General features: G+C 50.4%; 1 protein-coding gene across 2 annotated transcripts; it reads left to right on the top strand.

Annotated features, from left to right (window-relative positions):
• Window positions 1–12,602: 12,602 nt before the first annotated feature.
• Window positions 12,603–24,039, top strand: RHBDD2 (rhomboid domain containing 2). Of its 2 annotated transcripts, none has more exons than XM_032327916.1 (4): window positions 12,603–12,875; window positions 14,983–15,390; window positions 20,197–20,347; window positions 23,085–24,039. In XM_032327916.1, the coding sequence occupies exons 1-4, from the start codon at window positions 12,698–12,700 to the stop codon at window positions 23,440–23,442; spliced, it is 1,095 nt and encodes a 364-aa protein (XP_032183807.1). In that variant the 5' UTR covers window positions 12,603–12,697; the 3' UTR covers window positions 23,443–24,039. The 2 variants fall into 2 exon arrangements, with proteins under 2 accessions (XP_032183807.1, XP_032183808.1); XM_032327917.1 differs by lacking the exon at window positions 12,603–12,875 and adding an exon at window positions 14,757–14,910.
• Window positions 24,040–26,443: the final 2,404 nt, after the last annotated feature.

Here is a 26,443-nt window from a genome sequence, read left to right as displayed (position 1 = left end):
GTTTTATTGATTTCTGCTCTGATCTTTATTATTTCTCTTCTCCTGCTGGGTTTAGGCTTTCTTTGATGTTCTTCCCCTAGCTCCTTTAGGTGTAGGAGTAGGTTGTGTACTTGAGACCTTTCTTGTTTCTTGAGAAAGGCTTGTATCGCTATATACTTTCCTCTTAGGACTGCATTTGCTGTGTCCCACAGATTTTGAACAGTTGTGTTTTCATTTCCATTTGGTTCCATGAATTTTTTCAATTCTTCTTTAATTTCCTGGTTGACCCATTCATTCTTTTTTTTAATATTTTATTTATTTATTTGAAAGACAGAGACCACAAGTAGGCAAAGAGGCAGGCAGAGAGAGAGAGAGGAATGAAAGCAGGCTCCCCACTGAACAGAGAGCCTGATGTGGGACTTGATCTCAGGACCCTGAGATCATGACCCAAGCTGAAGGCAGAGGCCCAACCCACTGAGCCATCCAGGTGCCCCAGACCCATTCATTCTTTAGTAGGATGCTCTTTAGCCTCCATGTATTTGAGTTCTTTCCAATTTTCCTCTTGTGACTGAGCTCTAGCTTCGGAGCATTGTGGTCTGAAAGTATGCAAGGAATGATCCCAGTCTTTTGGTACTGGTTGAGATCTGATTTGTGACCCAGGATGTGATCTATTCTGGAGAATGTTCCATGTGCACTAGAGAAGAATGTGTATTCTGTTGCTTTGGGATGAAATGTTCTAAGTATATCTGTGATGTCCATCTGATCTAGTGTGTCATTTAAGGCCATTATTTCCTTGTTGATCTTTTGCTTGGATGATCTGTCCATTTCAGTGAGGTGGGTGTTAAATTCCCCTACTATTATTGTATTATTGTAATGTGTTTCTTTGACTTTGTTATTCATTGGTTTATATAGTTGGCTGCTCCCATGTTAGGGGCATAGACATTTAAAATTGTTAGATCTTCTTGTTGGACAGACCCTTTGAGTATATAGTTTGTCTTTCCTCATCTCTCATTATAGTCTTGGCCTAAAATCTAATTTATCTGATATAAGGATTGCCACCCCACCTTTCTTTTGGTGTCCATTAGCATGGTAAATTGTTTCCCAGCCCCTCACTTTAAATCTGGAGGTGTCTTTGGGTCTAAAATGAGTTTCTTGTAGATAGCATATTGATGGGTTTTGGTTTTTTATCCATTCTGATACTGTGTCTTTTAGTTGGGGCATTTAGCCCATTTACATTCAGGTTAACTATGGAAAGGTATGAATTTGGTGCCATTGTATTGCCTGTAAGGTGACTGTTACTGTATATTGTCTCTGTTCCTTTCTGGTCTACTACTTTTAGGCTCTCTCTTTGCTTAGAGGACCCCTTTCAATATTTCCTGTAGGGCTGGTTTGGTGTTTGCAAATTCTTTTAGTTTTTGTTTGTCCTGGAAGCTTTTTATCTCTCCTATTTTCAATGACAGCCTAGCTGGATATAGTATTCTTGGCTGCATATTTTTCTCATTTAGTGCTCTGAATATATCTTGCCAGTCCTTTCTGGCCTGCCGGCTCTCTAGATAAGTCTGCTGCCAGTCTAATATTTCTACATTTGTATGTTACAGAATTCTTGTCCTAAGGATTTTCTCTTTGTCACTAAGACTTTTAAGTTTTACTCTTAGATGAGGGGGTATGGACCTATTTTAATTGATTTTGAGGGGGATTCTCTGTGCCTCCTGAACATGATGCTTTTTCCCTTTGCCATATTAGGAAAATTCTCTACTATAATTCACTCCAATATAACTTCTGCCCCTCTTTCTCTTTCTTCTTCTTCTGGAACCCCAATTATTATAATATTGTTTCATCTTATGGTATCACTTATCTATCAAATTCTCCCCTCGTGGGCCAGTAGTTGTTTGTCTCTCTTTTTCTCACCTTCTTTACTCTCCATCATTTGGTCTTCTATATCACTAATTCTCTCTTCTGCCTCACTTATCCTAGCAGTAAGAGCCTCCGTTTCTTATTGCACCTCATTAATAGCTTTTATAATTTCAAATTAGTTAGATTTTAGTTTTTTTTATTTCTCCAGAAATGGATTTTATTTCTCCAGAAAGGATTTCTCTAATATCTTCCATGCCTTTTTTGAGGCCAGCGAGCACCTTGAGAATTGTCTTTCTGAACTCTAGTTCTGACATATTATCAATGTCCATATTGATTAGGTCCACCAGCCATCAGTACTGTCTTTTGTTCTTATTTCTGTGGTATTTCCACCTTGTAATTTTATCCAGATAAGAATCTATGAATGAGAGAATAAAATACTAAAATGGTGGCAAAGACCCCAGAAAAATGTACACTAACCAAATCAGAAGAGACTGAAAACTGGGGGTGTATATATATATATATATATATATATATATATATATATATATATATATTAGACTGGTGACAAGAACAGAGCCACCCTCTTGATTTGGGGTGTATTTTGGTCTCTTAGAAGAAACTACCTCCCAAGATTTTAAAGAAAGAAAAACACATATATATATACATATATATATGTATATATATATATGTATATATATATCTGTGTGTGTGTGTGTGCATGTGTGTGTACAAAAATAAGGGTAAACACGATGAAGGGATGGAATATGACTGTAAAGAGGAAAATTTTTTAAAAAATCTAAAAAATGAATTGATAAGGTAAGTTGGTTGGGAAAAAAAAAAAAAAAAAAGGAGAGGAGAAGGGCACCTGGGTGGCTCAGTGGGTTAAGCCTCTGTCTTTGGCTCAGGTCACGATCTCAGGGTCCTGGGATCGAGTCCCGCATCGGGCTCCCTGCTTAGTAGGGAGCTTGCTTCTCTCTCTCTCTGCTTGCCTCTCTGCCTACTTGTGATCTCTCTCTGTGTCAAATCTTAAAAAAAAAAAAAAAAAAGAGGAGAGAATGCGCTCAGACTGGAGACTAGAACAAAGCCATGTGCTAGATTTAGGGTATATATATTTAAAGATTTTATTTATTTATTTGACAGACAGAGATCACAAGTAGGCAGAGAGGCAGGCAGAGAGAGAGGGGTGGGGGCGAGCAGGTTCCCTGCTGAGCAAGACCCTGGGATCATGACCTGAGCTAAAGGCAGAGGCTTTAGCCCACTGAACCACCCAGTCACCCTGATTTAGGGTATATTTTGACCTATTAGAAGAAATTGAATCCCAAATTTTTTTAGAAAAAAAAAAAACACCCTATATGCATTAAAAAAAATAAGGTTAAATACAATGAAGGGATAAAATATGCCTATAACAATGAAGTCTTAAAAAGTATTTTTTTAAGAAAGGTATTGTTGAGATGAACTATTTTAAAAAGGTTAAAAGAGGAAAGAGGCAAGATTAAAAAAATGAAATAAGAAAAAAATTAAAAATTTATGTATTATTTATTTATTTGCAAGAATCATGGGGAAAAGCCATGAATTCCATACTTTGCTTTCCCTTCCTCTGGACTTCCACAGTTCTCCTTGATCAGTGAGCTTGATCTTGGCTGGATGTTCTTGCTGATCTTTTGGCGAGGGGCCTGTTGCCGTGATTCTGAAATGTCTTTGCGGGAGGCGGAATTGCATCGCCCTTGGCAGGAGCTGGGCTAAGTGATCTGCTCGGGTTCGCGCTCGGAGCTTTTGTTCCCTGAGCGCTTTCCGTAGAGCTCCGGAGCACGGGAATGAAGATGGCGGCCTCCTAGTCCCCAGCCTGGAGGAGCAGAGAGCTGGGGGCCCACTCTCCAGCACGCCCCTGGGAGAAAAGCCAACGGTCCCTCCCGTGTCCCTGGTCTCCGCCACGCTCCGAGCTCCCTGGCCTGTGACCGCGGGTCTCCTTCTCTGGCGCGGCCCCGTCTGGAGTCCGCACACCCGCAGCTTCCCACCGCGCACACCCGCAGCTTCCCGCCGCGCACTCCCGCAGGCTCCTCCCGGAGAAGGTCGGTGAGTGTCCCCGGATCCGCCGCGTGTGGGGTCCCTGCGCGGAGAGCCATGGCCCAGCTGTGTCTTGGGTCACGGGTTAAGGTGACCCTGAGCTGAGAGCCCCTCCTCAGCCCCGTCTCTGCGCCGGCGTCCCCAATCCGCTCCCCGCAAGCTCTGCCGTCCTCGGACACCCCCGGTCCTTCTGAGACCCCGCGGGACCTGAGACCGGGCTGTCACCGCGAGGGCCCCGCCCCCGCTCCGCCTCTGCAGCGACGTCTCTCCTTGGAGCGACTCCGACAGGGTGGGATTCTGTGCTCCGGCTCCCCCGCTGGCCGGGGTTTGTCCTCCTGTCGCTTCTGGTTCACTTTTCCGTGCGACCCGCCTTCCAGAACGTGGTCGCTTTTCTGTTCCTAGAATCGCTGCTCTGCTCTTCGACCTCCTGTTGGGTTTGTCGGTGTCCGGGATGGTTTGATTACTGTCCAGCCGAACTCCTGCTACCTGATGTCATCTCAGTCTCCTACTCCTCCACCATCTTGCCTCTAATACCATGTTTTTCATTTATTCTTACATTTATATTTCTCTGCACACATTTTTTTTTTGTGGAGATTTGATTCACCTACCATAAAATCCACCATTATTAAGTGTACAGATTCTGTAGATTTTAGTATATTCAAAAAATTGTGCACTCTCCAAAAACGGCCAGGGGTGCTGGGTGACTCAGTCAGTAAAGTGTCCGACTCTTGATTTCAGCTCAGGTCATGATCTCAGGGCTGTGAGATGGCGCTGGGCACGGAGCCTGCTTAAGATTCTCTCTCTCCCCCTCCCTCTGTCCCTCCTGCCATGTGCCGGCATGCACACATGTTTTCTCCCTCTCAAAAAAAAAAAAAAAAAAAAAAAAAAAAAGCTAGGCAGGGGCGCCTGGGTGGCTCAGTGGGTTAAGCCTCTGCCTTCGGCTCAGGTCATGATCTCAGGGTCCAGGGATCAAGCCCCGCATCGGGCTCTCTGCTTAGTGGGGAGCCTGCTTCCCCCTCTCTCTACCTGCTTCTCTATCTACTTGTGATCTCTCTATATATATCAAATAAATAAAATCTTTAAAAAAAAAAATCTAGGCAACCATCACCATTAATCCTAGGACATTTTTTTTTAAAGATTTTATTTATTTATTTGTCAGAGAGAGAGCGAGCGAGAGCGAGCACAGGCAGACAGAGTGGAAGGCAGAGTCAGAGGGAGAAGCAGGCTCCCTGCGGAGCAAGGATTCCCGATGTGGGACCCGATCCCAGGACGCTGGGATCATGACCTGAGCCGAAGGCAGCTGCTTAACCAACTGAGCCACCCAGGCGTCCCAATCCTAGGACATTTTTATCACTCCCCCAAAAGACACCATACCCACTAGCGCTCACGCCATGTTTCCCTTTTCCCCCCTCTCTCCCCCACACCGTGGCGACCACTAGTGTGTTTTCTGTCTCTGTGGATTTGCCTACACTGCACATTTCCCAATCTGTGCTCCTTTCAGACTGGTTTCCTCACTTAACGTTTTCATCTGTGTTTCAGCATTAGTCCTTCATTCCTTTTTAGGGCCAAGTACATCTCTGTATGTACATATCACGTGTTCTCTGGCCACGCGTCCGTTGATGGACAGTCGGGCTGTTTCCACTTGGAAGCTGATTATGATTAATGCTGATATGCCCATTGCTGTGTACACTTTTGTTTGAACACCTGCCTTCAATTCCCTTGGGTATGTGTGTGGGATTCAAATTGCGGAGCCATTTGATAATTCTGTTTGGAAAAACTGTCACTGTGTTACAGGAACGGCACCATTTTACATTCCCCTCATCCCTCCCTCCCATGCTTCCTCTTTCTCTCTCTCTCTCTTTCCTTCTTTCTTTCAGTACAGAAATCCTACTGAGTCTGAAGAGGTCTCTCAGTTCGGTTGTGATTTGCGTTTCCCAAGGGATGAATATGAGGTCGAGCGTGTGTTTATTGGTGTTTGTCTGTCTCCTCTGGAGAAATGTTCATTCACATCCCTTGCCCGAGTTTTTAACGGAGTTGCCTTTTTATGGTTGAGTTATGAGAGTTCTTTACGTGGTCTGGATACCAGACCCTTATCAAATATGTGATTTAGGGGCGCCTGGGTGACTCAGAGGGTTAAGCCTCTGCCTTCAGCTCAGGTCATGATCTCAAGGTCTTGGGATCAAGCTCCGCATCATCGGGCTCTCTGCTCAGCAGGGAGCCTGCTTCCTCCCCCCTCTCTCTCTATCTGCCTCTCTGCCTACTTGTGATCTCTGTCAAATAAATAAATAAAATCTTAAAAAAAAAAAACAACAACAACTAAGAAACTGGTATCTCATCAAAGGTCCCAAAGATTTACACCTATATTTTCATCACAGAGTTTTCTCTCATTCTGTGGGTTGTCTTTTCATTCTCTTAATCGTGTCCTTCGATGCAGGCAAGGTTTTTAATTTTGACGAAGTTCGAGGTATCTCTTTTTTCCCTTATTGCCTGCTCCCTTGGTGTCCTATCCAAGAAATCACTGCCAAATTGAATGTCATAAAGATTCCATCCCGCCCCGTTTTTTTCTTCTAGGAGTTTTAGAGTTTGAAGGTTTTGATCCATTTTGAATTAAATTTTGTTTCTGTTCTTTTTGTACAAGAAAAGGATCTGAATTCACTCTTTTGCATGTGGATGTGAGGATTTATTTCTGGGCTCTCTGTTCTATCCCATTGGTCCATATGCCTGTCCCAAGGCCAGTACCACACCATTTTGATTCTACAACTTTGAGCAGACTCATTCTCCATTCATCCTGTTCCCCTGCCCCCAATGCCTTCCCTGCCCTTTCGAGTTCTCCCAATCCTTCTCTCCTTCCTTCCCTCCTTCTACACTTTTCTAAAGTTGTTCCCCCCTTCCTTGTTCCCACATCTGTAAGGGGCACCTTGAAGGAGTCCCCTCTTGATTTCTCTTTTTTTCTTACCCTGCATACCCACTCCATCAGCCATCTCATAGGCTCTCCATCTCTGTTTTATGTTTCTTTTATTTTATTTTTACTTTTTTCTAATTTTTAAAAAAGATTTTATTTAATTGAGAGAGAGAGAGAGAGCTCAATCAGGGGGAGCAGCAGAGGGAGAGGGACAGGACCCTGGGATCATGACCTGAGCCGAAGGCAGACGCTTAACCAACTGAGCCACCCAGGCGTCCCCTCCATCTCCGCAGCGATGATGTGTATCCGGCCATCATATCTCTATCTGGGACCCTGTACTATGTACTGACGGGACCACCTCTTTCTACTCATGCCCCTTCCACACAGCAGCCAGAGTTATCTCTTTTCCTCTTTTTGGCCAACAAGTTCTTGAGAAAGTGCTCAGCCATCATGGAAAGACCAAGTAAAACTGAAAAGAACACACATCTGTATTGACAAAGACAGGAAGCAACTGAAATTTTATTTACTGTTGGTTGGAGTATAAAATAGCGGACCACTTTGGAAAACCGGTGACTTCCAGTAAAATTAAATTTGTGCTTTCCCAGAAGCACGCCCTGAGATGGAGGTTAGAATTTATTGCGGGAGCACTCTCGGGGTCAGCACCTAGGGAAGGGAAGGACATGGACTGTGGAGGGAAACCGGGGTATAATGCAGTCTCACTAGGGGTCCCCATTGACCCTGGGGAGTGTGAAACTGCAATGGTCATTTAGCATTAAAAAATGAATGTTTATCTCTCCCACATCTATATGTTTATGGTAGTGCACTATATCCACTGTTATTAACCTTGCTTTTCCCACTCAGCAAAATCTTTTAGATATCATTCCATATTGAGATATAGCTTCCTCGCTATTGCTTTTTGTCCGATTTTGTCGGTTTTTTATGACCGGGTCTTCCTTTGAAGGGACAGACTATACTAATCGTTCCTGCAATGACAGACATCGGGCTGTCGTTTTATTATTGCAGTCAACACCACAATGACCGGCGGTTTGTATAAGACATTTTCCAAATAGGCAAGTACATCTGTAGCTTAAAATCCTAGAGACGGAGTTGCTGGCTCAAAGCTACATGACGTGTTAGTCATTTTGAAAGACATTGCAAAACTTCCTTCCACAGAAATTGTACCAATTTTCAATCCTCTCAGCAATGTTGACCGTGCTCATTTCCCCATACTTTCTAAAACATGAATGGGTCATGACTCTCCTCGCTTAACCCCTTACACTTCCGGCTGTGCCTAAAACAGTCAGCCCACAACATAGCCCAGGAGGGCTTCTCTCTGGCCCCCGCCTACCTCACTTTCCATGACGCATTGAAGCCAAGTGCAGGGGCTAGATTTTTTTTTTTTTAAGATTTTATTTATTTATCGGGGTGGGGTGGAGAGCGAGCACAGGCATACAGAATGGCAGGCAGAGGCAGAGGGAGAAGCAGGCTCCCTGCTGAGCAAGGAGCCCGATATGGGACTCGATCCCAGGACGCTGGGATCATGACCTGAGCCGAAGGCAGCTGCTTAACCAACTGAGCCACCCAGGCGTCCCAAGGGGGTAGATCTTGAGGATCCCTGTGGAAGCCGGGCTGCCATCAGAAGAGAGGGCCCTAGCCTTCCATCCTTTGTGGGGGGCTGTGAGTTTAGGCACCTGGCTTACTGCTGGACGTCCCCATTCTGGGAGTGTGGAACAGGAGAACTGGAGAGAGATAGTGTGGTAAATGAATGCTGTGGGAAGCCGCAGTTATCTTGGCGTGGAGTGTCGCCATCCAGGATTTGGGACCTAAGGGAGCTACTCAGCGGTCGCCCCCTACCCCCAGACCCCCAAGATTAAACTGTCCGTCTGGATGTGAGCCGCTTCCAGAGAGGGCCAGCAGAGGGCAGTATTCTGCCCTGGGACGGGGCCTTTCCCCCGCCCTGCACCGAGTTGTCCACCAGGGGGCAGTAAGGACGTGGCTTGGAGGCTCCAGGACCACTGAATGAAGCTGGAAAGGGGGATCTGGCAGGCCTTGTCGTTCTGCTCTGCTGCCATCCTCCCACGGCTGCGGGGTCAAGGAGTCCAGCGCTGGCTGACAAGGAGCCGCGCTGCTCGGTACGCTGGGGCCGAGAGGCTGGGACCCCTTAAGGGACACCCGCCCCAGACCTGATGTCCCACACCCATGGCGCAGTCCCCCACCCCATCCCTAGGCCCGGGGGGCGTTGAAGTCATTCTGTGCCTTCTGCAGACATGCCCTGTGATCAGGGTGGCGGTGCAAATCCAGGAGCACCCAACCTACCAAGATGGGTGGTTAGCACTGGTCGCAGAGCTGTCTTAGCTGTGCCAAGCGAGGCATCGGGGGTGCTCGTTTCCAGCTCCTCAAACAACCTTCTCTTGCCCGTGCAAAGACATCAGCTGCGCCGAGGAGGGACCACCAAGTATTTCTGAGCACCGACTGCGTCCTGGGCTCCGGAGCAGGTGTCTGCCGTCGCAGACCTCACAGGCTCCTAAGGGCGAACGTACTTACCGCCACTGAACTATGCACTTAAAAATGATTAAGAGGGTAAATGTGTGTATGTTTGCCACGATTTTAAAATTGGAAGGAAACCCCACAAATTGATAACCTTAATACTTCTGGGGTTCAAAGTTCGAACTGGATTTTATGGGACTAAAATCAGGGTGTTGGCAGAGCTGCGTTCTTCCTGGAGACTCGGGGGGTGGGGGGGATCCGTTTTCCTTTTGTTTTCCGGCTTCTAGAGATCGCCTCATTCCTTGGCTGGCAGCCCCTGCCTTAGTCTTCAAAGCACAAAGCTTCGACCCTGTTTCTGTCCTCATACTGCCTTCTCTCCCTCTGTCCCTCCTGCCTCCTTAAAAGGACCCTCATGATTCCATCGGCTCAGGATAATCCCAAGATTCCTAATTTAAGCACATTGGCAAAGTCCCTTTTGCTACATAGGGTAACATTTACATGGGATTTGGGGATTAGGACATGGACACCTGTGGGGGGCCGTTATTCTGTCTCCTCCAGGGAAAATAAGCTGGTAAAAGAGGGACTGAGGAAGATTCTCAGCGAACAGGACACATGGGATGCACCTAGGCTCTTCTGAGTTGTTTTTTTCTCTTTAAGATTTACTTATTTATTTGGGGGGAGCACACAGAGAAGGAAAGGGAGAAGCAGACTCCCCAGTGAGCAGGGAGCCCGATGCGAGGCTCGATCCCAGGACCCTAGGATCGTGACCTGAGCGGAAGGCAGATGCTTAACCGACTGAGCCACCCAAGTGTCCCATGATTTACTTTTTAATTTTTATTATTTATTTATTTATTTATTTATTTTTAAGCAGACTCTCTGCTGAGCAGGGAGCCCCACGCAGGGCTTGATCCCAGGACCTGGGGATTGCGACCTAAGCTGAAGGTCGTAGCTTAACCAACTGAGCCAAGCAGGCACCCCTGATTTACTTTTTAAAAAACCATCCCCAGGGTCGCCTGGGTGGCTCAGTCAGTTAAGCATCTGACTCTTTGTTTTGGCTCATATAGGGGTCTAACAGGTCATACAATCAAGCCCCACGTCAGGCTCCAAGCTCTCCAGGGAGTCTGCTTGAAGATTCTCTCCCTCGGGTCCTTAACCCCTTCTCCCCTCCCCGGCCCCCTGCGCTTGCTCTTGCTCACTCTCTCTACAATAAATAAATAAATAAATCTTAAAAAACAAACAAACCAAAAAAACAACCAAAAAACCTCAAAACACCCATGAAGCCGGATAGGGAGTGAGAGGCAGAGCCAACAGCATTTGCTCATGGATTTGATCTGAAAACATCCACACTGATGTGTGTGTTTTCTGTCCCAAAGCCTGAAAGTCTGGCACCTGAAGAGCCAGACACTCTTCGGGAGGGCAGAGGGTACTTGGTGGAACCAGAGACAGAGGCGTCCCTGGGTAGCACGTTGGAGGCCTAGAAGTCTCTTAGCAGACCAAGGGCAAAATGGATAGAACAAAAACGATTCACAGCCCCTCGGTGCCCCATCCTCAAGCCTGCTGCTAATGAAGGCTCTGCTTTGCTCATTCCGGTTTTCTGTCCCCTGAGCTTAAGAGGTCTGGGGGTTTTCTGGAGAAATAATTGGAAGAAAAATGAGAAGGAGGCAGAGTCAGAGAGATAGACTGTTGGAGGCTCCCTTAACTGTAGGATGTGTGAAATCCCTACAGTTCTCATTCTATCAGGGGACCAAATGCAATTATCCTGGACCCCCTGGTAAGTGGCAAATGTATCAGCCCTCCATATGTGTTTGTGTTTGTTTACGCAGACTTAGAACTGGAGTATCCAAAGGGATTTTAAAAGCCGTTTACTTCCACGTCCAACCTGATGCTTGCATATCTTCAATATTCTCACCAAGTCATCACATGGCCTCTGCTTGCACACTGCTAGTGACGGGGAGCTCACTACTTAGCAAGGCAGCCTAGTCCGTAGAGGGACAACCCAAACCGTCATAAAGGTCTTCCTTATGTCACATGGTCTCTCAGTCTTTTCTACCTTTCTGTCTCAGTGCTCCCCTCTGGAGGAGCACAGAATAAATCTACTCCCTCACCTTAGGGACAACTCTTGACATAGTTCCCAGGCAGCGTTCAGGACCCCTGAAGCTTCTCCAGAGACGTCTCTCTGGTACCTTTAATTAATTGTTCGTTATCAGATATGATTTGAAGTCCTCCCTCCCCCTTCCTCCCCAATCTGGGCTCCTTTTGTTAAAGAAAACTTTTTCTTTCTTTCTTTCTATCTATCTTTCTTTCTTCTTCTTGTTTAAGATTGTATTTATTTATTTGTCAGAGAGAGAGAGACTACAAGCAGGGGGAGCCACAGGCAGAGGGAGAAGCAAGCTCTCTGCTGAACCAGAGGCAGGAGTTGATCTGGGGACGCTGGGATCACGACTTGAGCTGAAGGCAGATGCTTAACCCACTGAGTCACCCAGGTGCCCTAACTCTAATTTTCTACATCCTTTTCCAGAGTGTGTGTCTAGAAGTAGTCCCAGAACTCCTGGAGCTGCGGGACTGGCACCGAGGAGCCGGGACCAGCACCCCCTTCCTCTTTCCAGGGCCTGCGCCTGGTTCCAGCAACCCAAGTTCCCATTTGCTGATTTTAGCAGCTCTGCCACACCCCTGATTCATATTTTTGCTTCCTGTTCCGTAAACCTCATTAATTTTTATGCCCACTGCTGCACCATGAGCAGCACGAGTTTAGAAACACCCAGTGTTCATTTAAACGTGTCCTGTTGCTTTATATTAACATCTGAAAAATCATAGTTATATTTTAGCACTGCACATAGAGGATGGAAAGAATCTCAGGTTCCCTTCCATTACGTTCTACGCTTCGCCCTCATCTGCCCGCTCCTCTCCAATCCAGCCACGAAGCCTGCCTCGTCTGTACTCCCGGCCAATTCCAGGCCCTAGCAGAGGCAGGACCTGAGTTCGAAATCTGCCTTTGCCATTCAACTGAATTACCCAGGGCCCTCCCCAGACCTCAGCTTTCTCATCGGTGGAATGGGCATAAGCACAAATAAGGCAGGTGCGTGCGCGTGCGTGTGAAAGAGTTCTGTAAACTGCAACACAGTAATCTTTCGGCGTCTGGAGCGGAGCCCCCGAGATCCAAACCCGCGCCCCGCAAGCGGACGCAGCCCCGGCACCTGCGCGAGGTCCCAGCCCTTTGCACGCCAGAGGGCGCTGTTCCGACTCCCCGTGGCCTTGCGCGACTGGATTGGGCGGCTCGGCGCGGGGCGGGGCTTCGGGGAGGCGGGGCTTCCGGCCGCCTCCGCCGCTGTTGCCAGGGGAGACAGCCGCAGGGAGGCGGAAGGAGCCGAGGAGCCGCCGGCGCCGAGAAGGGGCGCGGGAGCGACGGCGGCCATGGCGGCCTCGGAGCCCGGGTACCGGAGCTGGTCCTTGTGTCCCGAGGTGCCGTCCGCCACCTTCTTCACCGCGCTGCTCTCGCTGCTGGTGTCCGGGCCCCGCCTGTTCCTGCTGCAGCCTCCCCTGGCGCCGTCGGGGCTCTCGCTGCGCTCCGAGGCCCTGCGCAACTGGCAAGGTGAGCAGGGGCGGGGCCGGGCCGCGGGGGGCCCCCCGCTTCCCCGCACCTCGCCAGGCCCCGGGCTCCGGGCTCCGGCCGCCCCGCGCCCGCGCCGTCGGGCCTCACCGCCAGCCACGCCGCCCGCGCCATCGTCCTCCCCGCCCGGAGGACCGGCCTCGCGTCCCGCGTCTTTGTCCCTCCGGAGTCGCACCCCCGTCATCGCTGTGGTCCTCCCCTGCCCGAAACCGCCGCCCCTTTCCCGCGCCACAGCCCTGGTGGAGGCCCCGCGTCCATTCGCTTCGTTCGCCCATGCTCGCTCCGCGAGAAGGGTTCGCCTGCTCCCGCTCCCGGTCACATACACACCGACGTCTGCTGGGGGGCCTGACTCCCACCCCCACCGCCCTGCCCCGCACCCCGGGAACAGTGTTTCTCTCCTTCGTCGACACGCTTGAGCATCGTCTGTGGCGACCCCTGGAAGCGTCCCGGCCTCTTTTGGGGTTTAGAACGTCTTCTGCTTCCTCTTAAGTGTGCATCTTAACCCTGACTCCCATTCCCAACTCCCCAACAAGGAGACGTCTTGTGCCTTGGGAAACAGGTGTTTGTGTAATCTGCGGCTGAGAAATTTTGCAGATCGATTCAGGAGAAACACCCGCCCGCGAGAGACATCCCTGGTCTCTGTCTCTTCCCCCCTTCATTTCTGGGGAGGAAAATGGGAAAGCTGTATCCCTTTTGTTATTTCGCAAAGCACACTCAGGAGCATTAATGTCCATCCCAGTGACGTAGTAGGCTTTATTATTCGCCAGCATTTGGGTGAAAACAGGCTTTAATGCGGGGGAGTCACAGAGCTATCAAGTCATGCAATTGAACGGGCAACAGGTTTTGTTTTGTTTTGTTTTGTTTTGCTTACTGTGTGATGTTTTGGAACTGGAGCCTTGGGGGTGTCGAATACCCAAACCCTATAGAGTTGCTTCTAGAATCTTCACATTTATGCTGGGGATTTCACTTTGTACTTGGAATGATTTCAGCAAATCACGAAGTACTCTTGAGATGGTGCAGCCTTACAGAGACGGCCGAGGTAGTTCGTAGCCTGCCTCCCTGCTCAGACCGTTCTCCCTAACGTAGATACGCAGAGCATACCCCCCTAAACAAACACAAAATGTGTCAACTGAGCTCCCCTCTCCCCGCTTTAGTTCACAGCTTCTCTGACTGTGGGGTTCATGGGCGTGGGAGTATTAGACACGTAAGAGACCTTCCAAGGCCTCTGCTGTGATCCTGTTATTTGACAATGAAGACACTAACGCTGGCAGGCCCGTGACTGGACTGAACCGTCCGCCAGCCTGGACGTGACCGAGCCAAGATGCCACGGCTTAGCCTTTCCACCCCCGAGGTTCAATATTAATGCGACATCACCAGTCACCTCCTCCATTTTAACGTTTTGGCCTGCGGGGACATAAGAGTACGGAAGCGATGACTGCTTTTAGAAAGACACGAGTGAGTTTCTTTGCAGTCGTACTGCGTCTCAGGCCCGCTGTACCTGTAAGATCGGATAAGCGCGTTCAAGAAAGACGTCTGCGTTCTCTATCTTCTTAGTGGTAGTTTTACGGTCTTTTTAGGTACAAAATAATTCATGGTCCCTTTTTTCTTCCTCTGAACAGCCCCTATGGAAGGAGAGGTCAGGATTACAGCCGAGGAGACTGGCACAAAGAGTGTTAAGTGACACCCACTCAGTCCACCCCTGAAGCTGTTACAATTAATTAATCCTCAAACTGCCCGGTGAGATAGGTCAGTATGCAAACCTTTAAAAAAAAAAAAAAAAAGGGATTCTAAAGCACATTACCAATTGAAAGACCATCCCATGCTCAAAAGGGTTCTGTTTCTTTCCCCCCACGTGGAAGCCAGTCACGGACTTGCTCCAGGTCCGGGAAAGAGCGAGGATTGGATGTTCACAGCTCTGCTTTTGAGTCTTGGGTCCTCCACTGTTGCCCCCCCTGCCTGTCGTGGCTCCTGGCTGATTTTCGGCGGCACCGACAGCCAGCTACGCCCCCTTTCCGAGGTGGGTTGTAACCTGGCTCGCCCTCCTTAGAGCCCCTCTACTGCCAGGCCTCTAACCCTGCTCCCCCTGCAGTTTACAGGCTGGTGACGTACATCTTCGTCTATGAGAACCCGGTCTCCCTGCTCTGCGGCGCTATTGTCATCTGGCGCTTTGCTGGCAATTTCGAGAGAACCGTGGGCACCGTCCGCCACTGCTTCTTCACCGTGATCTTCGCCATCTTCTCCGCCATCATCTTCCTGTCGTTTGAAGCTGTGTCGTCGCTGTCGAAGCTGGGGGAGGTGGAAGATGCCAGAGGTTTCACCCCCGTGGCTTTTGCCATGCTGGGAGTCAACTCTGTCCGCTCTCGGATGAGGAGGGCCCTGGTCTTCGGCGTGGTTGTGCCCTCGATGCTGGTGCCGTGGCTGCTCCTGTGCGCCTCCTGGCTCATTCCCCAGACCTCATTCCTCAGTAACGTCTGTGGACTCGGAATTGGGCTAACGTGTATCCTTTCCAGAAGGGAACTGGAGGGTGGTGACATGCCAAAGAGTGAACCAGGGTGGAGGGTCCGGGGGTTCGTAGCTAGAACCGTGGGCTCAGATGTAGGTAATCTAGATTCGAGCTTCAGCTTTGAAAACCACGTGGTCTTGGGTGGGTCACTTCCCCTCTGGGCCAGAATTTCCCCAACTGGAAAAGCATCAACATAGGTAGCTATCTCCTCACCCCAGCTTAGCACTGCCACTTTGAAATACTCTGATTTGGGGGTTTTTTCCCCTCGTACCTGAAGTGTAAACCTACATTTGGCTAATTATGGTAAGAAGCTTCACTGAAAGAGTCTGAAAGACCCACGAGCCGGAGATCTACCGGGAAAGGAAGAGGATGCGGGTTTGTTGCTTTGGTTCGGTTTGATTCAGTCTGCCAGAAAAGAATGTTGTAGAGATAGGCTTTTAGGGGTGAATAGAAACTGAAGATAAACAACATCCCTTGTGTAAGTATTCTGGCAGTGACGGTTGGCGGCGAGTGGCAGGGGAGGTTGGAGGTTGGAGTTCTGAAGTTGGTGTATTACTTTTTTTTTTTTTTTAAGATTTTATTTATTTTTTTTTAGAGAGGGAGAAGAAGGGTGGGGGGAGGAGCAGAGGGAGAGGGACAAGCAGACTCTGCGCTGAGCCCTGAGCCCAACGTGGAGCTCAGTCCACGACTCCTGAGCAGAAATCAGGAGTTGGACACTTAACTGAATGAGCCACCCAGGCACTCCTCTTTTTATGATATTAAAAAGAAAAAATTTTTTTAAAATATTTTTTTATTTATTTGACAGAGAGAGATCACAAGTAGGCAGAGAGGCAGGCAGAGAAAGGGGGAAGCAGGCTCCCCAAAGAGCAGAGAGCCTGAAGTGGGGCTCGATCCCAGGACCCTGGGATCATGACCCGAGCTGAAGGCAGAGGCTTAACCCATTGAGCCACCCAGGCGCCCCCCACAAAAAAATGTTTTTAAGTAATCTCTACACCCAGCATGAGGCTTGAACTCACAAGCCCGAGATCAAGAGTCACACACTCTATTGACTGAGCCAGCCAGGAGCCCTAATGTGGGTTCCTTTTTTTATTTTTTTATTTTATTTTTTTTTTTTTAAAGATTTTATTTATTTATTTGACAGAGAGAGATCACAAGTAGGCAGAGAGGCAGGCAGAGAGAGAAGAGGAAGCAGACTCCCTGCTGAGCAGAGAGAGCCCGATGCGGGACTCGATCCCAGGACCCTGAGATCATGACCTGAGCCTAAGGCAGCGGCTTAACCCACTGAGCCACCCAGGCGCCCAGGTTCCTTTTTTTAAATACCAGAATTGGTAGTGTTGGAGGTTGAATAAGGTACGTTCCCAAAATCTCTTTCAATCTGTGATTCTGTAAGCTATCAGGGTAGGCAGTGTGTAAATACACATTGATCACATAGTTTGTTTATCTTGTTCTAAAATTTTTATTTTGTTAATTTTGTACCTTTTTTTTCTAATAAGAAATCTAAAGCTATGAACTCCCCTGTACACACCACTCTGGCTGCATCCCACACATTTTGATGTTCTATTTTTATGTTGACGTAGAAGTATTTTCCGAGTTTCCTTGGGATTTCTTTGATCCAAGGGTTATTTACAAATGAGTTTCTTAATTTCTCAGTTTTAGGTGATTTTTCAGATTTCCTTTTGTTGATGATTTCTAATTTCCTTTCATGCGGTCAGAGAACTTTCTTTTTTAGATTTTTCTGGCCCAGCATTTGATATATCTTGTTGAATATTCTGTGTGTACTTAAAAAAGAATGGACATTCTGCAGTTGGTGGGTGTCATGTTCAATGTATGTCACTTAGGTCAAGGTGTTGACACTGTTCTAGCCTTCTATACAGTTACCCTTGTTCTGTCAGTTACTGAAAGGGGACTATTGAAATCTCCAACTAAAATTGTGGATTTGTGTGTCTTGTCCTTTCAATTCTTCTCAGTCTGTCTTCAAGTATTTTGAAGTTCTATGACTGAATGCATACACATTTAGGATTATTATGTCATCTCAGTGAACTCACCTTTTATTATTGTGAAATGGACCATTTTAATCTCTGGTAATATTCTTTGCTCTAAAGTCTTTGTTTTCTGACATTGCTATGTAGTTACTCGAGCTTTCTTTCTTAAAATGAGGATTTATGTGGTATCTCTTGTTCCATCTTTGTATTTCTCACATGTCTGTGTCCTTGTATTTAAAACGTGTTTCTTGTACACAGCATGTAGTTAGCTCTCCAATCTGATCTTCTTTGCCTTTTAAATGGGATGTTTAGCTCATGTACATTTAGTATAATTATTGATGTGGTTGGGGTTAAGTCTTGTCCTTTGTTTTCTCTTTGTTCCTTTTTCCTTCTTTTCCTGACTCAGTTGAGTATTTTTCTAGTTGTATTTTTTTTTTAAGATGTTTTTATTTATTTGAAGTAGGGGAAGCACAGAGGGAGAGGGAAACTCAAGTGGACTGTGCACTGAGCACAGAGCCCAACATGGGGCTTGATCTCACGACCCTGAGGTCAGACCTGAGCTGTAACCAAGACTTGGACACTTAGCAGACTGAGCCACCCAGGTGCCCCTTCAGTATTTCGTTTTTTAAAGATAGGCTGTTACAGGTTTGCTCTATTTGCTATTAACTATACCTTTTTGTCTTATTTTTTAGTGGTTGCTCTAGAGTTTCCAGTACACAGTTTTAGTTTATCAGAGACTACTTTTGGATAATATAGCACTTAGTATATAATTTAAGAATCTCACAGAATTGTATTTCTATTTTTCTTGTTCCATCCTTTGTGATGTTGTCTACGTTTTATTTCTGCTGCTGTCACATGTAACCTCATAGTACATCACTTTTACTTTTGTTTAAACAGTCAATTATGTATTTCTTAATTTAAAAAAGTAACATTTACCCACAAATTTACCATTTCTAATTCTCTTCATTCTTTTTTTTTTTTAAGATTTTCTTTGGAAGAGAAGGAAAGCGAGAGAGTGAGCGCGAGTGGGGGCAGGGGCAGAGGCAGACTCCCCATTGAGCAGGGAGCCCGAGGTAGTGCTCGATGCCGACCCTGGGATCATGACCTGCGCCAAAGGCAGACACTTAACTGACTGAGCCACCCGGGCCCCCTTCTAATTCTCTTCATTCTTTTGTGTGGATCCAAGTTTCCATCTGGTATCATTTTCCTCTTGCCTGAAGAACCTCACTTAACATTTCTTGTACAGTGGGTATGCTGGGGACAAATTCAGCTTTGGGTTCTTAAAAATGCCTTTATTTCACTAAATACAGAATTCTGGCCTTCTCTGATCTTCCTTCACTTTTGAAGATGTCATTGCATGACTTAATGGTTTGTATCATTTTCTCATGAGACATCAGTAGTCATTCTTACTATTTTCCATACATAATTCGTTGTTTTTCTCTGACTCCTTTCACTATTTTTTATCACTGGTTTTCAGCTATTTAATTATCGTACGCCTTTGTGGTGATATTCTTTGCATTGGCCTTGCTTGGAGTTGATCATTGGATCTCGGATCTTTGAATGTAGAGTTTTCATCTAGTCTAAAAAAATTAGCATCACTATGTCCCCAAGATTTTTTTTCCTATCCTGTTTCCTCCTCTCCTTCTAGGGAACCAATTACACATGCATTAGACTACTTAGTATTGTTCAGTGTTTGCTGTCCAAAGTGTGAAGACAGTTGCGTAGAACACTGTGTCTGGCTTACAGTTATCTATGGGGGGTGGACTAGTCTGGGACCAGGACTTGGTCAGAGTCAGAAACAGAATCGATTATTAAGAGCATTCCGAAGTCAGCAGCCGGGACAACTTCGGACTTCCTCGCAGCCCTGGTTGTCACTGGAAATCAGTCTTTGGAAATAATACTGCCCTTCCTGAGAGGCCATAGAAGCGTGTGGGGGCATTTTTGGGTATCACAGTGGCCAGGTGCTGCTGCCACTTGGTGGCCGGTGACTGGGGACACCGAATGTCCAGTACTGAGTGGACCAGTCTCACCAGCAGACTCGTCTTGATCAGACTGTCAGTAGCGTCCAGCGGAGATCACGGCCTCCAGGAGCAGCTCCCGGGGCTTCCTTACCTTCTCTGCACCACTGCCCTCCGCCAGCTGCTGCCGCTCGCACTGCGGGGTTCCGCACGCACCTCACCTCCCGGGGAAAGCCTTCTCGATCTCCCTATGCTTGGTGAGGGTCCCCAGCCTGCTGTTGCCGAGATAAGCTATGGCTTATCACCACTTCCTCTGTCCCAAAGACTTACTCCTTGTCTGGTGCTCATTCCTCGGTTCCTGGTGTATCACAGGTATTCAGTAAGTGTTTGTCAAAGGGATGGATAGATGGATGGACGGACAGACGAAAGCTGACGATCGTCAGAAAGACGAAAGTCTTTATGGCCGCCTAGGGGGTGGCAGGTTGACACAGGTTGGATGACCTCAGATCACTTCCGGGGGATGGTGACCACGTGGGGAAAGTACTGCCAGCGAGTCCCACTTGAGGCTCACTTGGTCGCATCGAGGCAGGGTGCCTTCAGTCTGGGGACAAGCGGACAAGAAACTGTCATTACCCTGCGGAGGGTATCGAGACCGCCTCCATCCTCGACTGCTGGGCCTTGTTCCCTCTGAGGGGCAGGGGACAGAAGCGCGACCTTTGGTTTCCCCCGAGCGTCAGCGTCCGCATAGTATAGAGTGAGTGCTCATCCCCCTGTGGGATAAACGTGGGAACGTGTGTGCTACGGGGACGCGTCCGCCCTCCCGTGAGCTGCCTCAGTTTTACTTAACACGCTGACCTCAGACGGCCTCACCTACTGCTACTCCATCGACCTCTCCGAGCGTGTCGCGCTGAAGCTCGACCAGAAGTTCCCCTTCAGCCTCATGAGGAGGATTTCGGTGTTCAAGTACATCTCAGGCTCTTCGGCCGAAAGAAGGGCAGCCCACAGCCGGAAGTAAGTTGCAGACATCTCTTTTAAAGATGTTATGTATTTATTTGACAGAGAGATCACAAGTAGGCAGAGAGGCAGGCAGAGAGAGAGGGAAGCAGGCTCCCCGCTGAGCAGAGCTGGATGCGGGGCTCGATCCCAGGACCCTGAGATCATGACCTGAGCCGAAGGCAGAGGCTTAACCCACTGAGCCACCCGGGCGTCCAAGTTGCAGGACTCTTAGTGCTTATTCTTGAAGCCGTTCCAGGGCCTGTAGAGAGAGTATAGAATGACGTGGGGAAAGGGAACAGGGTGCGGACGGTCCTGGGCCCGGAATGTCCTCGCACAGATGTCTCCCAAGCATTCTGGATCCTGCCTAGCTGCATCTGAAGTAGGCACTGAGCCGAAAGGGGAAAGGGAAGGCATCTCAAGTGCTCCTGTATCCACCGAGTGGCGTGGGACAGACGGTGGGAGGGAGAGGCGCCACCGAGCGTGTCACCAGCCCTCGTTGCTGCCAAGCACAGCGCGTCAGCGAGAAGCCGCCCGTCCGCACAGCTGTCATGCAGCTTGGACATGAGGCCGCGCAGGAGCTGGGGGGTGGCGTGTTCCTGGCCGCCCGACAAGAGAAGGCCGGGTGTCAGGTCTTGCAGTCCAGGCTCACTAACCGCGGGAGCTGCTAGGCCAGCCGCCCAGGCTCACACAGCCTCCTTCCGTCCTAGCGCGGAGGAGGCCCAAGGAGGACAGGAGAGTCTTGAGGTAACGCAGAGGCAGGAGAGCCCCGTCCACAGCTAGGGTCTCTTCTTCTAGGTCCTGTTCACCCCCTTTCTGCTGTTCCCCACCGCCGGCCTCTTGTGCCCTTCCCTGGGGGCAGCCGTGCTGGGACCTCTCCACGCAGGAGACTCTTTCCTTCGGGGTCCCCGCAACAGAAGGGACACATGTGAAGTTCAGGTGCTTGGCGGGCGGCCCTCTTCTGCTCAGCCAGCTGTGGGATAGGGTCTGCGCTCCACGCCGGCCCGGGTGCAGGATTTTGGCTGAATTGATGTTTGTAGCTTATTTGAGGAGGTGGGCACCCCCAGCCTTGATCAGCTCAGGGCCTTTGACCTTGACTTCAAAGGCGGGGGACATCAGGGGCTGGGGTATTGGGGGTACTGGGAGAACCAGAAATGACACCCGCACCCAATTTCAGGCACGTGATCCCTGGAGTCGAAATACGTGGGAGACTGTGGAAATTTAGAGGAGTATTGAAGCTTTTAGGCTTTTAATTGTTCTCATAGGCTCAAGAGGGGACTTCAGGGGTCCTTGGGTACAAACTCGCCCCCTGTGAAGGAGCCTCCTCTCAGACAGCTGAGGGTGGTCCCCTGACCTCCACTTACGCCCCTGTCCTGGCTGGGGCTCATCGCCAAGGCAGCCCCTGATGAGAAAGTCCTTCCACGCACAGCCGCAGCTGCCCTGCTGCACCTGGGACATGTCCGTGCCAGGTTGGATGCCTTCTCATCGTGCGGACAGATCTGGGGCAGGGAGGTGGTGACCCTCCAGGGCCTTCCGTGTCCCTCACATGGCGTGGTATACGCTCCCTCATCATTCCGGCCTGCCCCAGGCCCCCAGAACAGAGCATGACGTCTCGGCGGGCCCAACAGGCGTCACAACATGTGTGTCTGCTTTGACACTTACACAGTGGTCTGGACGCTTTTGCCTCCCAGAGGCTTCTGGTGAACTTTTGGTAATCCAGATTCTCTGCGTTTTCAAGAGTCGCAGAAAAAGTGAGATGTTAACGTTAACTGCTCTGTTGCTGTACTTAACGCAGCTGATTTGATGATTTTTTGTTTGTTTGTAAGATTGACTGATTGATTTTAGAGAGGGGGAGGGAGAGAGGCAGAGGGAGAGAGACCCTCACACAGACTCCCCGCCAAGCATGAAGCCGGCCGGGGTCTCCTGAGATTGTGACCTGAGTCGAAACCAAGAGTCAGATGCCCAACTGACTGAGCCACCCACGTATCCCCTTAAGCGGCTCATTTGTCAAGTCAGGTTTTGGCTGAACCGTGCGTGGATTCGTTCCAGTCCCCTAACAGACACCAGTGGTATTGGCGGTCATTCTCCATATTTGAAACTCTGCGCAGAGGCTCAGAGGACAAAGCCCACAGGCTGTGTCTCCATTTGTAGTCCCAGCCACACGTGTCTGTGGCGGGTGTGGGGGGAGGGTGCTGGTTCTTTCATCTTCAAATGGGCAGCTGCACACATCTGGCTCGTCGGTTCATGCCGGTCGGGACTGGGAGCTGTGAGTCTTCACTCCCAAAGCCACAGGTAGAAACCTCACAGCAGACGAGGCCTGGGCCCAAGCCCTGTGTTACCCCCCATTCGAGCCCTCTTGCCCTCCCTCCCACAGAAGTTGGCCCGTTCTCCTTGGGTAGCATCGCCGAGCTGGTCACAGACACAGTGACCGCTGCGAGCAGGTCCCGTCTCCATCCGGGGGACAAACTACTGTGAACAGTTATGCCTCAGGTGGCCTCAGTCACGAGCCCCGTGTCCCCTGATCCTCCCGGCTTACCGTGGGACTGTGAGTGGGCCCTCCCTCTCGGGGGACGCTTTCTCACTGGGTGAGCTTAACCGGTCTCCTCACTTGGTGCTTGGAGCTAGTTGCAGCAAATCTCCAGAGCAGGTTGTCACACAGAGTGGTCCAGTGACCCGAGCCTTTCTCACGTCCAGTGACTGCTGGGGCCTGGGCATTGCCAGTGGAGTGACCGTCTTTTCTCTTGTTCCGTTCCAGGCTGAACCCCGTGCCTGGCTCCTACCCCACACAGAGTGGCCACCCTCACCTGTCCCCGAGCCACCCTGTCGCCCAGATGCAGCATGCCAGTGGCCAGAAACTAGCTGCCTGGCCGGCTTGCTCTCCTGGCCACATGCCCAGCCTGCCTCCGTACCAGCCAGCCTCCGGCCTGTGTTACGTACAGAACCATTTTGGCACAACCCCCAACTCCTCCGGCGTCTACCCGGCTTCCGCGGGTGCCTCCCTGGGGGTCCAGCCCCCCGCCCCCCTCAACTGCCCTGGCACTGTGTATTCTGGGGCGCTGGCCACGACGGCGGCTGCAGGCTCCAAGGAGTGCTCGAGGGTCCTGATCCCCTGAAAGAATTTCTAGGGAAGTTGTCCTGCATCTTGGCGTTCTGAAGAAGGTCCTCTCTGAGCGGAGCCAAGATTCTCTTGACAAAAATTTATTTATCGAACACCTCTATGTGCCAGGCTCTGTGTCGAGTATTTTGATATATATCCCTGTGGCAGTCGTCATGACCGCTTGTGAAGTGCATTTGATTGTCCCCACTTTACAGATGCAGAGGGCAAGGCGCTCCATGATTAGGTCCTGTAGTTCCGTAGTGGCCCAGCTGGGCTCCTTGGCTCCCACCCGCCGCGCTGCCTCCTGAAGAACGCCTAGGAGAAGAGCACCCTGGGGTGGTCCTTGGCTGCCAGGGGCTCGTTCTAGCTCTGCATTTCCTGCCTGTCTTCGTGTGTGGTGCTCTTGGTTCTAGTGTCCGTGTGTCTGTGTCTGCCCTTCGGGAGCTCCTAGCTCAGCAGTCCTGGGGCCCATGTAGTGTCACACCCCCCCACCATGACCCCCCCCCCCATTGCCTTCTGCCCCAGGAGTGGTGAGGCAGGCCATTGCGAACCGCGGTGGCCTGCTGGTGGCACCACAGTGTTGATTACCTTTGTATAAAGAACCCGCCTCCAACCTGTGTGTGGTGTGTGCTGTCTCTGGGATCCGGCTGGGGTGAGAGAGAGCAGAGTTGGGAGTTTGGGGGGCAGCAGTGTTGGGTGTGATGGTGAAGACAAGTAGATCAGGTTGAGCCAGGCCGACGACCTCCACCCAGTGGAGATGGGACATGGGGTGGGGGGTGAGTGGCGCAGGTGCTGGGGTAGCTGAAGAGGGAAACGGGAAGCTTGGACCTCCCTGGGATTGGCAACAGCGGGGACCACTGCTGCCCCCTAGTGGGCACCTCCAAGCTGGGACCGCACGAGGAGGGCTGCGCGGCATGACCTCATCCTGGTCATGAAGCCGGAGGCTCTGAGAAGAGGCCGGGCCCTCTGCCCGTCGTCTCATTTACCGTCTGACCTACCGTCAGGGCTTCCCGTGGACCGGGTCTGCCAGAGCCCACTGGCAAACTAGCCCAGGAAATGGAGTTGGCAGGGTCGGCCCCTCTGACACAGGGCAGATGGAGGACAGGAATGTGCTTCTGAGCCCACAGGCACCTGCCCGGCCTGAGAAGCATGACTTCTGGTCAACCAGACGTCGGCTGGAGCTCCCCAAAGCGGCCAAGAAAGCCCGCAGACTGGCCGCAGGCGGTGTCATAGACCTTACGATGTGTGATCTTCGTCTGTTCCATAAGCTGGATGGCCAGCTCTGGGCTGGCTTTTTAGTAGGTCCTGAGTATCACAGGTGAGTAAGACACACCCCGCCCAGGGAGGGCCAGATGGTGACGGGCACACACCTGGGTGGCCTGCCCTGGGTGAGGGGGATGGGGGAGTGACCGTCAAGTAGGATTCCCCGGCCGGGAGCTGGGTGCCCCGACGGCAGCTGAGAGTCGTCTGTAGTCCCCGAGCAAGTCTGGCAGGGCCCAGCCTGGGGCATCTGTTCTCCAAGCACACTGGGCACCAGTCCCTCAGGGTCACTCGGTGCGTACAGGCTGCTCTGTGTGCCTCAACACTTTCCAGTCCTGGTCTGTATCCAGAAGCAAGTGAGGGGACCATCTGCTCCTAGCCTGACAGGGTCACTTCCCTTGACTCTGGCCTGCCTGCTATGGACACCGTGGGCCGTGGGTATGGTCGGGCTGGAGAGCCCCATCCTGGGTCCCCGAGTCACACAGCTGGGAGGGGCCTCTGCGGTCATTCAGTGCAACCATCTCCACCCCTGTTTTACTCATGGTTTCCAGGGAGGCAGACCTGGTCTAGCAGAGCAGCCGCCAGCAGCCCCCGGCAATGGCTGCTCTGATTCCAAGTCCGTGCGTTTTCTGGAACTTTCCCTGGTTTGGCCGCAGTTCTCCACTGGCAACCCGGAGCCAGGGTAGAGGAGGGCATTTCCCCCACAATAAACAATAAGCACGATTTACTTTCTAGGGCCTGGAGCGGATCGCAAGCCCTTCCCCTTTTACCTATTGAATGCAACACTGGGGCGCCCGCTGTCAGTGGGCATTGAGCTGTGCTGAGGCTCGGGCTGGGACTAGAGACTCCGGTGAAGGTGCTCAGTAGATAGTTACTGGGTGGATAAATGAGCAGGTGGTCTCTGCCCTTGGGGAGCTCGGGGCTGGGAGCGATGGCCAAACATGGACTTGAAACTCAACGCTCTTCGGGCACTAGTTGGAGGCCCCCAGACCAGTCTAGAGAGCTGGAAACCAGTTGGATCCCAAGCACACACCCTTCTGTTTGGGGAGAGGGAGGAAGGGAGACACTAACCGTGACCATTGTTAGGAAAAGGAAGAATACAGCACGTTCAGCTTAAGGGAAAGCCATTATTCCCTGCTCACTAGAGACCTCTTCTATCCCTGGGCAAAGCAGGACTCCTCCAGAGAAGCTTCCAGACCTTGTCTAGTTTCCCTGCTTGGTCAGCAGGGGGCGGCCTCCACAAACGTCCCCTGGAGTGGACCGTGCTCTGGAGGCTGGGGGTCCAGGAGTTTCCCTCCTGGCTGGCTTCTGTCCTCTGAGGATCTCAGATCTGCAGATAACAGATCGGGCTTCTGTCCTCAGATCTGCAGATAATGCTAACGGGAGAGCTGTGAGAGGCTTCCTTCCCTCACACACCCGTGCCGCCTCCTTTCCGTTAGTGAACGCTGAGAGCTACTGCTGAGGTCCAAGCCTGGGCTAGGCTCTGGGGACCTGAAGGTGGAAAAGAACCAGCCCTGCCTTTGACGCACTCACAGTTGGTTAAGGGAGACGTGATTTATAGACATGGAGTGAGAGACAGACAGGCACCCATCTGGGGAGTCAGAGAAGATCCTCCTGAGAGGTAACTGAGCAAGGGCCGGCATCAGGCGGACAGAGGGCTACACCCTCAGCGAAGACCAGAAGGTGAGGCTCCACTAGCCCCCTCCAGGGCCGGGGGGAGCATGTGAGTATGGATGCCGGCGGGGCAGTGGACAAGA

The sequence above is a fragment of the Mustela erminea genome, chromosome 20 (assembly GCF_009829155.1).
Source record: "Mustela erminea isolate mMusErm1 chromosome 20, mMusErm1.Pri, whole genome shotgun sequence".
NCBI lineage: Eukaryota > Metazoa > Chordata > Mammalia > Carnivora > Mustelidae > Mustela > Mustela erminea.
This window is presented reverse-complemented; position numbering and strand designations above follow the sequence as displayed.